The 15,757-nt window shown below is 40.4% G+C and overlaps 1 protein-coding gene across 1 annotated transcript in view; it reads right to left on the bottom strand.

The window, feature by feature from the left end:
- The window catches only part of LOC134537280 (transmembrane protease serine 9-like), a 57,506-nt gene that overhangs the window by 17,096 nt on the left and 24,653 nt on the right, over positions 1–15,757 (bottom strand). Inside the window, exons 8-14 of the mRNA XM_063377554.1 lie at positions 14,922–14,984; positions 13,372–13,534; positions 12,494–12,665; positions 11,698–11,864; positions 10,268–10,366; positions 9,221–9,360; positions 7,771–7,938 (exon numbers count right to left, since the gene is read on the bottom strand). Of these exons, the coding sequence (XP_063233624.1) occupies positions 7,771–7,938; positions 9,221–9,360; positions 10,268–10,366; positions 11,698–11,864; positions 12,494–12,665; positions 13,372–13,534; positions 14,922–14,984 (972 nt within the window). The remainder of the gene's footprint in view (positions 1–7,770; positions 7,939–9,220; positions 9,361–10,267; positions 10,367–11,697; positions 11,865–12,493; positions 12,666–13,371; positions 13,535–14,921; positions 14,985–15,757) is intronic.

The raw sequence follows: 15,757 nt of genomic DNA, 5'->3' as shown, positions 1-15,757 counted from the left end.
TGGAGACTGCTTCGTGACGAGACATGCTTTTCTCAGCAGGCCTCTACAAGGTAGCAGCTTGCAGCCCCGGAGCTGCTCAAAGCAGTTTTTGTCATGCAGGGAATTAAAATTACAAACTCGGGTCGTGACTGCAGGCGAGAGAAATTTCAACCGGGCTGACCATGTCCACATTAGACAGCAAAATATCAGATTGGCCCCCTGGGAAGGGGCTTCGGTCCACTGGCACAAAGTTTAAATCGGTGGCGTACACCGGCCTAACAAAAAGTAAATCACCCCCATTAACCACCAGATAAATTTAAAAAAATGGAAACCCCAAAAAATTTTAAAATTATAGAATAAATTAAAAAAAGTGACGAAATGCCTAATTTCCGGCACATACTCCCCCGCTTGAATGCGGAGCATATAGGGAAGAAAAAAACAACACTTACACTGCTCAGTAAAACTAGTACCAGGTTCACCTGTATCCTACTACTTATATTCTAACACCTTTGAGACGCGTCCGCCTCTCAGGCACAACATATCGATAACCCTTAAACAAACTTATTAACTAAGAGCTTATTAACTAAGTGGCCACTTAAAACTAATACAACGTAAAGCTAGCATTCTTATTTCTAGTACCATGGATTTTTAAGACCTTGCGGTTTCTGGCATGCCTAATATTAGAGAGTCCCCTGTGTTAGGGGAAAGAAATTAAACACATCTACTTTAAGTCAGCCTGTGTTTTCTTTAGATGGGACATGTGCGCTCTGGTCACGAATTCTCCTGAACTGGGGTCAGCTAGGCTAACCGTCACTGGCGTTAAAAATCGCTGTATTTGAAAAGGACCTCTCCAGCGGTACGCCAGCTTGGCGGAAAACTTATCCACTGCCTTGCTGAGTGGGTGTGCCTTACAAAGCACAAAATCGCCTACCCTGTAAGGGTTAGGAGATTGGTTTTCGTTGTATTTCTTTTTTCTGCTCTCATGAGCCAGGTTGAGATTTTTACGAGCTCTTCTCCAAATCTCCCTGATGTCTCTCGGATCATCGGGCAATAGGTCATTCAAAGACCAAAGATTTGAAAGAGGGGTATTAGGTCGGTAAGTGAACTTGAGTTCGAAAGGAGTACTTTTGTGTCCTTCATGATGTGCATAATTAAAGGCCATTTGCAGCCACACCAAATTCGAATCCCATTTATCCTGCTCCTGCGCATGGTAAGCTATTAGAGCAGACCGGAGATTGCGGTTAAATCTCTCAGCATGCGAGGGCTGTGGATAATAAGGCGAGGTTGTGACGTGCAGAATGTCATGTGAGAAGCACATGTTCTTAAAAATCCTAGCCGTGAACTGGGTTGCATTGTCTGAAACTACTATAGACGGGACTCCCGACGTCTTGAAGATCTGATTGCGTAGCGCAGATACAGTGTTTTCTGCGGTGGCTTTTCGCATGGGGATGAGCCAGACAAATTTTGTGAAGGCGTCGATACACACCAGCAGCATAGTGTTTCCTGTCTTTGAGCGCGGGAAAGGCCCGACAAAGTCGATAAACATCTTTTGCATGGGGCGCTCGGCCACATCTGAAGTTAAATAACCGAAACGATTGTTCTGCGCTGGCTTACTCAGCGCACAGATTTTGCATAGTTTCACCTGCTCGGTGATGTCCTTGTGCATGCCGTCCCACACGAAATGACGTCGGATAGCCTGAATGGTCTTATATATACCGAGGTGTGCGCCCACCGGCGAGGTGTGATAATAATGGAATATCATATTACGTAGATTTTGCGGGAGCACGATTTTGTATGTTTTTGATTGGGGGGTGCGTTTTTGCAACAGCCCCTTAGACATCCTAAAGTATTTTGGCGCCGTTCCTGAACTAAAAAGTTTAATAATACTGGAAATGTGGGGATCAGCTTCCTGCTGGCTCTGTAAATCCTGAAATGCCAACGGAAAGTCTGTCAATAGGGCTTGACAGAAGAGTGGTGTTCCTTCGGGCGGAGTCTGAGTTGGGTTTTCGAACATGCGAGACAGTGTGTCCGCTACTATATTCTGTGTGCCACGAATATGTTGGATTTTGAACTTCAAAGAGGAAATTTTTGCAATCCATCGCACGAGTTTCCCTAATTGTTTCGGGTGTGCCAAAAGCCAGGCTAATGCCTGATTATCTGTCTCCAACAGGAATTCCCTGTGTTCTATAAATTGGCGGAATTTGTCAATGCCAAAAACCATGGCGAGGCATTCTAATTCGTAGATCGAGGAGGCTTTCCTCTCGGCGTGGGTAAGTGTCCGCGATGCAAACGCAATAGGCTGTCTGCAGCCTTCGACTTCCTGTGACAGTACTGCGCCAATAGCCACACTGGACGCGTCAGTCTGTAAAATGAAAGGTTTGGTGAAGTCTGCCATGCGGAGTACAGGCGGGGAAGAAATCGCCTGTTTCAGGAAATTAAAAGCTTTTTCTTGTTCCAGACCCCATATGAAAGGTGTGTTTTTCTTGCGCAAGGTATTTAGTGGTGCTGCGTGCTCAGCGAAATTAGGAATATATTTTGAGTAAAAATTTGCCATCCCAATAAAACGTGAAATACCCTTAGGGTTTGTGGGAGGCGGAAAATCATGAATGGCTTGTGTACGTGAAGGATCAATGGTGACTCCCTTGCTAGAAACCAGGTGTCCTAGAAAAGACAGTTCTTGGACTGCAAACTTAACCTTTTTTGTGTTGACAGTTAAACCTGCTTTACGAAATCTACTTAGGACTTCCTCTAAATGTTTGATGTGTTCTTCGAATGTTTCTGAATATACGACGACATCGTCTAGGTAGTTGTACACTGTTTTGAATTTTAGATCTCCTAGTATCTGATCCAGGAGTTGAGTTAGTACTTGGGCTCCCGTGGCAAGTCCGAAAGGTACTACTGTGTATTGGTACAAGTTCCAAGGGACACAGAAGGCTGTGATGGGTTTTGAATCCGCAGTAAGGGGAATTTGGTGGTAGGCAGAATTTAGATCAAACACACTAAAATATTTGGCCTTACTGAACCAATGAAAAGCAGTGTTTAGGTCTGGCAAAGGTATGTTTTGTATGACTATTTTCTCATTAACTTTTCTGTAATCAATTACACATCGTTGTTGATCCTTGCCCTTAGGCACCAGGAAAGCTGGGGAACTGTAGGCGGATGTCGAGGGTTCGATTACCCCTTTTTCCATAAGCTCCTGAACATGATTGCGCATCGTCTGCATCTTAGGGCCTAAAAATTGATAAGGGTGAGATCTCACTGGTATTTTATCCGCTAACTCAATTTGGTACTCGACTAATTTTGTGCGACCTAATCTATTAGTCAAGACATCTGGAAAAGTACTGCATAATTTATCAATGGCGCCCCGCTGCTGTGTATTAAGGTGCTCGTGTGAAGTGGTGTTGCCCTGATCCAAGATGGCTGCCGTTGGCTCGGCCGGAACTGAAACTATTTGTTCAGGGGTCCCACAAGGAATAGGATTACCCATGTTGAATTTAAAAACGAAATTCTTCGCCTGAAGATTAATGATTAGACCTGTCTTGGCAATGAAATCAGACCCGTAGATTAGGTCTGTAGCAAGTTGATCAGACACCAAAAATGGGAAATTCCATGAATATAAATCAATCTTCACCTTGATCACAACTGCTAACGTAATATTTAATGGCTGCTCTGAAGCTGTGAAACATTGTAACTTAGTGGTCTCAGTCCTTAGAATTAATTTGCTCTGTTTTAACTTGTTAAACAAACGTCCAGAAATTAGGCTGCGCGCTGATCCCGTATCAATTAGTCCCGGTACAGTGTGTTCGCCAATCGTTGTTACTGCATACGGAATTACTGTAGGAATACTGCCAAAAATTTGGTGGCATTTTCTCTTGCCCTTATTTGTAGGATCAACACACGTTTTACATGAGTACGTGTGCGTTGAATTACCATTTCCCTTATTTTTGTTATTTCTCCTGCTATTGTGCTTTCTTTGTTTATGTTTGTGACCTCGCTTGTTACTTTTATTCCTGGACTCTTCGTTGTTAGGATTCTTGTTTTTATGTAATGATGTTTCTTGTGTACTGTCATTACTTGGCGCAAGTTGAACTTCCCACTTATAAGAAAAAATTTTAACACTAGAATTTTTCGGTGACCCTAAATAAGGTTGTTCGGGCCACCGCGTTATGCGTTTTTTGGAGTGTCGCCATTTTGTTTGTTGTTTTTGTGGTAACACTGGGCCAGGGAATGCCCGTCTCTTTTACAGAAATTACAATGTGTATTTTGTTGATACCTCCCTTGTGGCCTTGAAGAGAAAAATGTATTGCCCTGATGTTTCTGTGCTGCATTCTTATGTTGCGAATTACTGCGCTCCGCTCCTGCGCTGCTACCTTGTTGACTAGCGAATGTGGCTTGTTTATTTCGCTGAAAATCAGCGTATTCTATGTTTGTGGCGTGTACGCAAAGTTTATCTAGTTCAGCAAAATTTTGGGGGCGTGCCTGGAACACTGAGCGCGAGCGCTCCGCTGGGTTCAAACCGTCTAGAATCGTACTCACGACCTCTCTCTCGGAAACATTTAGCCTGAGTACCTGGTTGGCTTCGCGTATGTCAGCCACGTAATTTGGCAAGGCTTCATTACGCTGCTGCAGTCGGTTAAACCACTCCAACCGGATGTTTGTGAGTAGCCTACTCGGTATACAAAAATTTAACACGTCTTCATGAAACTCGTCGAAAGTGAGGTCATTCTCAATGGCTGCCATGATCCTCTCACTTAGGGGAGCTTGGGTGTACGGGTAAACAATTTCAAAAATTTGTTTGTCGGGAATCCCTCCCTTTTGCCGTAGCTTAAACAAGACTCGAAGGAAATCAATCAGTTTGTGTGCGTCCAGACCCGACGCCTCTGGCAAATCCTTGAGTAGCCTTTCTACAGGATGGGTGATTTTTCCGTAGAAACTGTAGCCAGTTTCTGGGGCTGTCGTGCTCCGCAATACTGAGTCGTGGGGCTGAGCCGCGGCTCCTGCCGGCTGAGGTGAAGGCTGATTTTGTGGCACCGGGTGCGACTGAATCTGTTTCCGAGTCGCACCCAAGGGGCTGACCTGTGGTGGAGTGATCTGGTGCGTTATGAGTGGCGGCTGCAAAATACCAGCACTCGGAAGTAGGGTGGTTTGCCATGAAGGAAACTGTGGTTGAAATTGAGCATAAGGGTTAAAATAGCCCTGAGTGGTCGGATACGGGAAAAACATGTTTGGTGGGTATGGTTGCGTCATGTGGTGTGCCATGGTTGGTAATCCCTGTGAAAATGTCACGCTAGTGACGGGGTGGGTTGTCACATGACCCGTTGTAATGTTTGTCGCCGCTGTCGTCGACTGCACAAGCGGCTATGAATGAGTGGTAGATACGTGTATCGGTTGGTTTGGAAGCGATGTTAGAAGCTGTGAGTCAGGGGCTGCGTCTGGTAATCTGCTCGTTTCCGTCTCCTGTCTGTTTACCTACGCCCGTACTTCTGATTGTCGCGTGTCTCCCTGACACAAGCAACTGGGGAGCTGGTGGATCTTTTAAGGGAACAAGGTATATCATAAATAAATTAACACTACACAAGTAGCTTGGTCTATAGGTTCCCTGTTTTATTATTAAGGAATTTTGTGTTCGTATTATTCAAACCTGACAATAAAAATCTTAGTAAATAACAAAGTTAAAGGGGGGCGCCCCAGGATTAATTAAAACAATACATACAACACCTTAACAAAAAATTATTACATAATCAAAAATTTAAAAATTGCACCAAATTTGAATGTCCCAACAATTACATCGATGATTAGTTTTATTGATTCTACATATTCTTGAGGAATGCACTGTTCGCTGGTAGGCTATTCATTCGATTAATGTAGTTCGTAGCTAGAAAGGGGGGGGGATGTTGATTTCACATTACCACCCGGGTCTTCAAAAAATAACGTCGGGTCGCGGAAACCTCTCTTCTAACGTGACCCGCAGTGGAGGTGCAGGACCACGAGCTGGGAGCAATTTGTCTCTCCAGCACTTCGACCCTGTCTGAAACCCAAATCAAATTCAAAACGAATTTGACTTGCTTCCAGACAGTCCTACACCGTCGGCGCAAAAGGCCAACAAACGGGAATTTGGGGAGAAGAAAAAAAGATTACTCACCAACCAGGGTGTAGAGTTCGGAGCTCACTAGGTGTCTCGCGCCGACAACAGGATGCCGCGGACCGAGAAGTCAGGATGCGCGGACGAAACCGGAATTTTTAGAAGTAAATAAGAAGAAATAAAAATTTAACTACGCATGACTTTTCTACAAACTACCTCTGCCTGGCTACTGTACAAACGGGATCACATCCCTTAAGCAAGCTGACTACATTCTCGTGCATACGAAAATCACAGTTCCCGCAAAAAGCCTCTGAGCGCAGAGGACGTAGAGGAGACGTGGTCAGTAGCCGAGGTCAGAGGGCTGAGTGCCCGCAATCGGCCAAAGCACCTAATTAAATCGGGCGGTAAGGCCCCGGGTCAAAGGAGGGGGTAGGTTCGGTTCTAAGCCGAAAATTTCCGAAGGAGTCCGAGGCGGTCGTGACAACAACACGACATGCGCGCTCTCTACCGGACCGAAACGAAAGCAAAGAACAATCGACTTCTCCGGGCCGCGAGAGGAAAGCATAGTGCCTTATGGCACCGCGACGCTGCCTTCTAGCGGCGTAAGGGGGAACTACTTGAGGTGGTGAGTAGACTTGCCACCAGGTGTCATGAGGGTAAGCTCTGCACGCTGGCGACCAGGCCCGCGGTTACTTTTTTTCTCCGCTAGATGTCGGGGATGAGTCTGTCGTACCCGGGAGAAGGTTTTTGCATCAGGTCATCGTCCCGCCCGGTCACTGCTCCTAGCCTAATTTCTCAGAACTGAAGTGAGGAGGAGAGAGAGGAAGGGGGGCAGAAATAGCCACTAAGGTGGGAACGCAGCTCCACTGGAGACTGCTTCGTGACGAGACATGCTTTTCTCAGCAGGCCTCTACAAGGTAGCAGCTTGCAGCCCCGGAGCTGCTTAAAGCAGTTTTGGTCATGCAGGGAATTAAAATTACAAACTCGGGACGTGACTGCAGGCGAGAGAAATTTCAACCGGGCTGACCATGTCCACATTAGACAGCAAAATATCAGATTGGCCCCCTGGGAAGGGGCTTCGGTCCACTGGCACAAAGTTTAAATCGGTGGCGTACACCGGCCTAACAAAAAGTAAATCACCCCCATTAACCACCAGATAAATTAAAAAAAATGGAAACCCCAAAAAATTTTAAAATTATAGAATAAATTAAAAAAAGTGACGAAATGCCTAATTTCCGGCACACGTGTTTTGAGCATTTAATTTTAACCTACAATTTTTTTTGTAGAAATTTAGTATTTATTATATTTGACTAGATAAGAATTACGTTTTTGTCATTCGAACTGGTTCAACAAACGAAGTATTGTGTAAAATTGTACCTTTTTTTTCTATACAAAATCAAGCCTTTAATAGCATAGGTATACTTATATATAAAATTTGTCGCTACATCAGAATAAAGAATTTCTGACATGAAGACTATCGCCAGAAGAACATATGGTGTAATGGCTTGATTTTCATTAAGTAATTGTAAATAAAGAACACATAAAATAATTGTTTTTGAAAAAGAATTTTATTTGAAATTCATTTGTTCGTTGGTTCGTAAACACCACTCGGCGCATGGATGGCACCTGGGGATTCTCAGCAACCTCAGGAGTGAGCCTCAGGAATGAGCCTCAGCAACCTCAGGAATGAGCCTCAGCGAGCCTCAGGCGCGGATGGCGATGCCGGTGGCGGACGAGATCCAGGCGAGGTAGCGGCTGGTGCGCACGTACGATGCCGGGGAGTTGGCCGGGCAGTTCTGGATGCCGAAGGACACGGCTCCCACCAGAGTGAACAGCCCGTCAGCCTCCCTCACGACCAGGGGACCGCCGCTGTCGCCCTGCGAGGCACAAGACGTGACGTCACACCAGGGATACCGCTGGACTCTACACTCACCATTGCTTCCAAGCTTTCGACGATCCTGTAGTGCTAGAAACTCAAATGCTTTTTGGTGCTTATGTTAGCTGAAGAGTCTTCTCGACAAGATTTTAAAAAAATCATCTCTACCTCGGATGCATCATGCACTATGTCACATAAACCAAATTTTTCATGATAGCAATTTAAAGAATTTTATATACTACCTAACTTATTTACTCAAATATTTTCTATCCAAAATATGTGAATTTTCTACATATCGTAGATCATAGTGTTGTATGCAACTGGAAAGACGTCAAACGGTGGTCCAAAAAGTGTACATTAGAGTCTTATTCCTCCGAGGTAGAGTTATATAGCTATGGCCATGGAGTAAGATGATTAAGTGTGACATCACTGAAATAGTCTCTTATCTAACAATCGCCATATGGTAACATCCAAAACATAGAGGAAGTTTTATTCGACCAAAACCTGGGAATAGTTAATAAGTATGAATTAGAACTTCCGACTTGAAAAACAGAACTGCAAAGAGAAGTCAGTCTTTTAAAACGTTTTCCACAATGCAAACAATACACTTCACAAAACGTTCTTTGTGTCTCAAAAACCTTGTGTAGACTATCGGCTGGAAATAAATCAGATTAATGCAGTATCCATGAAATAATGCGTGCATGGACACCACTGTCCACTTGTAACTATCTCATTCATGGAAAACTTTGAACATACCCCGGGTCAATCCAGAAAATAAAATAATGTGTAAGACACCTGGGTTAAATTAAAACCACTTTTTGGTTAGTTTCATTAATTTCTTCAAGCATACAACCATTAAGATGTCCACGGAAATATGAGAAAAAAGTAAAACTTCCTTTCCGACATCTTTTCGTTTCCAATGCAAAAATAAAATGAACAGTTGAGCTACGCTGTGGATTCAAAACTCACCCAGGTAAACAGAAAATGTTAAAATAAAAATTCATTATTTTACAAAAACTGGCAACAACATGAAATTAAACAAAACATTCCTAAATGGATACTTCCTTAGGAAAGGTAGGTAGGTAGTTGGATAACATTATCCCATGTTAGAGTGGCTAGCACAACCGCTTGGTATAGATCTTCCCATTTTAAAATAAATACTTCTACGTTGAAAGTAATATTATTCAAATAACCAAAACGTGAAGGTACAGCAAACATTACAAGATAAAGGCCAATCACCAAGGGAGGGATGCCCCTGGGGCATCATCTGACGCATAACTCACGTTGCAAGGGCTCCTTCCGTTGGTGCCGATGCTGCAGATGTTGGTGGCTTGGATCGAGGTGCCGAAAGTGCTGGCGCACACGGCGTTCGTGATTATCTGCACATTGGCGAACAGCAGGTTGGCTGAGACCAAGTTGTTAGCTGCGGAATGAAGTACAAATTTCTTTTCAAAATTGTTGCACTACAAATGCTAATACTTTGATCATATTTGAATAACCAGAAATCTTAAAAAGTTCTGAACTTTCTTTATAAATAAAATACTGTAAACCCAGTGTGAATTTTTTGGTAAGAGTATTTCTTTAAACTGAAGTCATACTCATTTATTAATCTTTACATAGTGTATTTTCCAAAATTGCTCAAGAATTCTGCTGAATACCAAAAAACCTGTTTTCGCTTCTATTGTTCCGAAACTAAAGTATGAAGATAGAATTTTGATTTTTGGTTATTCAATGACAAATAATATGATATTTTTAATTGAAAAATTTTGCGTTTTACTAGTTGGGGAATTTTTTATTTACGCACGCCCTATATCAACGGAAATAGCTTATAACTTCTCGAAGCAGGTCAGTAAAAGAAGCAAGATATTAATCATACTATTTTAATATTCTTTGAAACTGTATTGGAAATATTCGTCTAAATAATTAATCATTTCAATAGCAATACTTTCAAGACTGCAAATAATGTAACATTAGCTACACTAAAATTAAACTAAATAATAATAATAAATATCATTTTAATATTTTTTTAAATTAAAAAAAATTGAAGTTTAATTTTTTATTATTATTGCCAATTTATGTAAAAATTTATCATGAAATTATATGTATTTAATGAAGTGATCCATTTAAATTTTCAAACTAATTGTAGATATTAGTCTTAACATTATATTAAATCCTTCGGCATGCATACTTCTAGAACTTTAGGCTACACGCTACAATTGAAAATGTTCTGGCTGTAATTTTTTTGTGGGCATGAAAACATGCAGTTTGAAAATGCTATGTTATTTGCACAATTCAGATGTTAATCCCTAGCACTGACATCCAAAACCTACCGCCGTTGATTCTTCCGAAGCCGCTGACGATCGCAGCTGCTCCGGCGAAGGTGGTAGCGGCCTGTGCGTTGCGGGGAAGCCTCACAACATTGATGAAGTCTGAAACAAAACAAAGAATCATATTTATTTACGCACGGAAGAGCGATAAAGTCTAAACCCTGTGCTTTCATATCGTTCACTTGTGGGAACTAGGCAAAGAGTTTTCAAATCTGTATCTCACATTATATATATGATGCGTCCAAGATGCGCAGTAAAACAATTATTTTGTCCCAAAAATTGACAACAGTGCTCGCATTTGGCATGATAGAGGTATAATCCTAAAAATATATGGAATGGTTGTCAGTTATAAAGTAAATGTCACTTTGGTTATAAAGTTGTTAGAAAAACAAACTATAGTTTTTTTAATGGTCTTTTAATATCGTGAAAGAAACTCACTAAGAAGAACAGTAAATGACATTATTATTGTTAAACTAACTTGTTTAACAACAATTCAGCAAGTAAGCATTTTAAACTGCATCATAACTAAAAGGTGTTTCTAACCCGATGGGAAATGTAGGTACGGGGTCGTAATCATATTTACTTCACTTATTTACAAAGCAAAGATTGAACGCAGATCCATTTCTTCTTCCCTCCATGGTTAGCACATTCGTGTAGAAGGTGTTTCGATGGTTCGCGACAGAAAAATTTAAACATAAACTGACTCAAATTACTTTTATGCATTAAATAACATTAACACACTCGTATGGCTAACAGAGAACAATCTTTAATAAAATATTTGGCCAATAAAAATTGGCATAATATGTACGATGAGAGAATCGGTTACATAATTAGGCCTACTAGTCTGTTAAATAAACATTGTAACTGGAATGTTGGAAATAACTTTATTTTGTGGACTATTCTTAAAATAATGCTATTAATAATAAATAAGGGTTCTTCGTAGGAACTACGCTTTGAATCACGAGTGGTGTCCTGTTATAATAAAATTATTATTGATGTAGAAGGTAAGAATGTGTATTTACTGTAAACTTAATAGGTCTTCGGAAGATGATTCTTATATTTTCTTGTTCGAAGAAAGAACTCAATAGCTTTAAATTTACAAAGATCCTTGGATTTTCATTAACAAATGTTCTTCATTAATATGGAGAAAAGTTTTAGCAGCATGGTCGATCTTCTGAAACAGTGTGTGATTGCAGAGTGGGAATTTTTTTGAAAGACTAAGTGGTGAAGGTAATAGCACTAGCAGAAAATTGTGGGAAAATAATGGGAAACTTAGAGAGACTGATGTGTCAAATTGAGGCCGGTAGCAATTTGGGGATCTTTGAGGGACTCGTTGGAGAGATTTATGGCAGTAGCAGAGGGGAGATGTTAGAAAGCCTCGGAGACGGAAGTAACAGCGGGTAGCAGAAAGGGGTGATGCCAGCGAGACTCACTGGTGAGAGAGACGGGAGAATTGAGCCTCAGCACGCCGATGTCGTTGGCGATGGTGTTGGGGTTGTAGTTGGCGTGGACGAGAGCCTGCCTCGCGTTCTGCGAGACGACACCAGACTGCGCCGTGGTCCTGCTGGTGGAGCCCAGCGTGATCTGGAAGCTGGTCACGCTGAAACCAAAAAAGAAGTCCAAATGTTAAAAAAAAAACACTTGCATCATCAAACCATATTTATTATTTTACGAATTTCACTTTTCCTGAGGAACCACAATTTTGGAATCAAACTTCCATCATGCCAACAAGAAAAAAAAATCTTTATTTTTGTTATAACATACGAACTGATTTTAAAACAAAGGTGTAATAGACCAAATTTCTATATTATTTTACAGGTAAGTATCAGTTTACAGACATGTATTGGTGCATGGTTTTTCAAAGTGTTTTTTTTTTTGTTTCCAAGCTTGAAATGGCGACTTTCATTTACGTGGCATACGTATATGTAAGAATTACTGCATTAATAACACACGCTGCATAAACTAAGATAATTTAATGTTTTTTAAAGTAAAGAAACACAAATTAAATTAGCAGTAAGCTGAATCATCCGAAAACTACATTATATCATTCCTTATTTTCAAGTAAGTTTTTGGGGTTTGTATACCGTAATTTGCTTTTAAACTGCAGTATGAAACAATTATTATTTTTGTACCTTTTTTTTTAACTGAACTAAAATACGATTAATAATGAAATACTAGCTTAAACTCAGCAGAAACGACTTGCAACAGATGCAGGGGCGAGAGACCTACCCGACCATGCAGTGGGCGGCCGTGAGCACCCACTCGTTGGAGATGAGGGAACCACCGCACAGGCCGGTTCCTCCCAGGATCAGCAGCGCCTGCCAGGGGATCTGCCCTTGGGTCGCGGCCGTGCCGGCGATGATGCGCTCCCCGTGCTCCACATACACCTTCCCGGCATCCTCTACGAGCGACAAAAAACATGATGTCACTACGCATGGCCGCCCCAGGTATTCTCAACACTTTTGGATTCCTGCTTACTTGAAATTCGTGATTATGCAGAGAGGCTTTAGGCTATGGGTCCTCCAAAATCTTAGTGGACTCCAAAACTCTTGGTTACTAACTCACTGCTCAAATATGAGACTCATAGAAACCATATTGTTTTGGTGGGACCTTCGCCACATGAGCGTGGTCTATTCCACGATAGTAGGTAATTATAGTATGTTTTGGGACAGGGGGTGAAGGGTCGGGATCCGGGGGATCCGCGGTGGCCATCTTGGAATACGTCACTTCCGGTGGCCATCTTGTATGACGTCACTGTTTTAGTAATGCCCAAATTATTTGCTAACTTTCTCTTTACAATTTGGAACTGGTTATTTTACTGCATTTAGATTACAATATCTTCATATCGTCCAATAACAATTCTCCCTCGAAACATGTAACAGAAAGGACCATCTTTTAACAACAGTATTTTTATTGCATTTTTAAAGGTTCATGCCTTGCGATGGTAATGATTTTTTGTCTCTTCGATGGTTGTAGGTATTCTGACGATAGCTCAAGAAACTGAAACATCACCACGACTATCGACCACAGGTTACAAAATTACCTGTAACGGGATGCACTTGCTTCCGTGCTTTTTTGCGTGAATGAAGGGATGAAGGGTCTCTCACCAGGTTGCGGGACTGTCCCCACCACTAGTCCAGTGGTGTTCTCTGGAGTGTTGGCCTCTGCAGCGGCGTAGATGGCCTCCCACTCCTCCGCGGTGTGGCGGGGGTTCGGGGTCACGTACTTGTGGACGAACGGCAGGTCTGACAAGTCCGCCACGGACTTGGCCTACATGCACAGCAGCAATCGAGTTAGAGTTGAAGTGCAGAAGTCCAAACAAAGCTTCCCAAAATTATCATCTAAATATTCATACATTAAAAAAAACCTTGCTAAATGTAACTAATTTCAAGCAAAGTAAAATTTTTAGGTTAGTAATTAACAATTATTTTAATCGCTTGGTACTTAATCCTCTTTTATTCTCTGTTTTTTGTGACCCAATTTTATTCTAAAATAACCGAGTATACATATTTTTGGACTTTGATTTATCTTTTGGTTATTACTGAATTAATTCTGTGAAAGGAACTGAAAATAGCAAATACCTATAATCTAAAAGTAAGTATTAAGTTTCAAATCCTGGTTCTTGAATCAAAATACGTCCTTCGTAAGCCTTTCAATACTACGTTGGGAATTTAGGTGGACATTTCACATTTTTCCCATTATCAAACGTGGGACAATATAATTTTCTTATAAATCATCTCCCAAAACACTTAATTTTTTAATGATATATTTTGGATGAAGTATATGTCAAAAACTGTTATACAATATATGTAATTGTGAAATATTAAATAATTAAAAAAATTATAATTAAGTTTCAGAAATTCCTCTGTACTAAAGTTATCATACACTAGGCTATGTATCAAAGGACTGTTCTTTAAATTTTGGTACGATTTTTGAATTTAAGATGTAATCTCTTTAGGTATCTTCACGATGTTTTAAAGAATAAGTAGTAAGAATTTTCTCACATAGTAAAGTGAAAAAAGAAAACTGCCGTTGTCTTAAATGTGCCGAAACCCATAGAAGATATTGATTTATATTTAAAATTAATAAAATGATTAAACATGACTATGCCGCTTTTCCTAACTCTTCGTAGGAAAGTATTAGTTCAGGTAATAGTTACAAGCACACTTAGTGAAGTAGTTGTGGCACCCAATCATAACCTTTGCCTGGCCAGCCCTCTTATAGTTGTGGTGGACGCTTCGAGATAATATCAACATGGGCTACAGCATGGGTCTCATCCCTGACACACATTTAGGACAGTTCCCCATCTCGCACAGAAACTGCCTGATTGCATAGATTCATAATTGAATAGTTACCCCGAACAGAGATATAACCGACAAAAATGTGGAAATTGTCTTTTTTGTTGAACAGTGATCTTTTTTTTGTTGAATAGTGTATGCAATTAATGTACGAAGTCCAAATCCTACGTGTGAAATTTTTGTTGTTGGCATATTCCAGCGAAAACAGATCTAACTGTAGCAAGGTTATTTTTTTTACAATTTGAATGTGTGGATTAGATCCATATTATAAGTAACTATTCAATTTCAAAAAAAAATAACGTATTTTTTATGTTATTCACACAGTGTATAATAAAGTTCTAATTTGGCGATTGAATTACCTGAGCCGCCACCACGAAGAGCGTCAATGCTACGATAGCCTTCATGGTTCCTGAGGAGCAAGGTTATCTGAACCAATACGCGCTTGCAACCCGTTTTTTATATGCCAAAATGACTTTTAAAAAAAAGCATTCGCAATTCTAGGACTGGGTTTCAATCAAACAAATATGAGTTGATAGATAACATTTAGTACTTGATATTTTGCGTTTTAACCTTCCTGTTATCAGCCAGACATTAACATAAAAAAAACTTTCTTGATAAAGACACGCAGTAAAATGATAGTTGTCAAATTACTTCTTACTTATTCACGTGGTGGGAAATCGCTTTCTTTAAGTATTGCTTCTATCACTTTATCAAGCACAGATTAATGTACGAAATTTATCTATAGAACATATTATCAAGGTTAATATCGAAAGAATAATAATGGTATCAAATGGTTTTTCTGCCATCAGGCTTTGAGCTTTGTAAATTATCCAAGGTATTAATCGATTAGTATTTATGCTTAATATTACTTGGAGAAAAGGATTTAACCACTCTCCTTTTCAATTCCAACTAAAAAAATATGTTTTACTTTAAAAGTTGTGGAGTTTTGATTTTTTTAATAAATCAAAATCTACTACCTCTTAACCTTTAACGCACGAATTTTTATAAATAGGGGAAAATACAATACTTAACTCCAACATGCACGTTGTTCTATCTTATTTTATATCTATAATTATAATAGATTCGGAAGTATTCATTTTTTTCTTTTTGAAACCATACTTAACACTTTTACACCCCTTAGTGGTTAAATTTATAAAAAAATAGTAATATTATATTTGAAAGTCGTAGAGGTATG

Source organism: Bacillus rossius, chromosome 12, assembly GCF_032445375.1.
Source record: "Bacillus rossius redtenbacheri isolate Brsri chromosome 12, Brsri_v3, whole genome shotgun sequence".
Lineage (NCBI taxonomy): Eukaryota > Metazoa > Arthropoda > Insecta > Phasmatodea > Bacillidae > Bacillus > Bacillus rossius.
The sequence above is the reverse complement of the archived record's forward strand: the minus strand, read 5'-3'. Positions and strand labels throughout refer to the sequence as shown.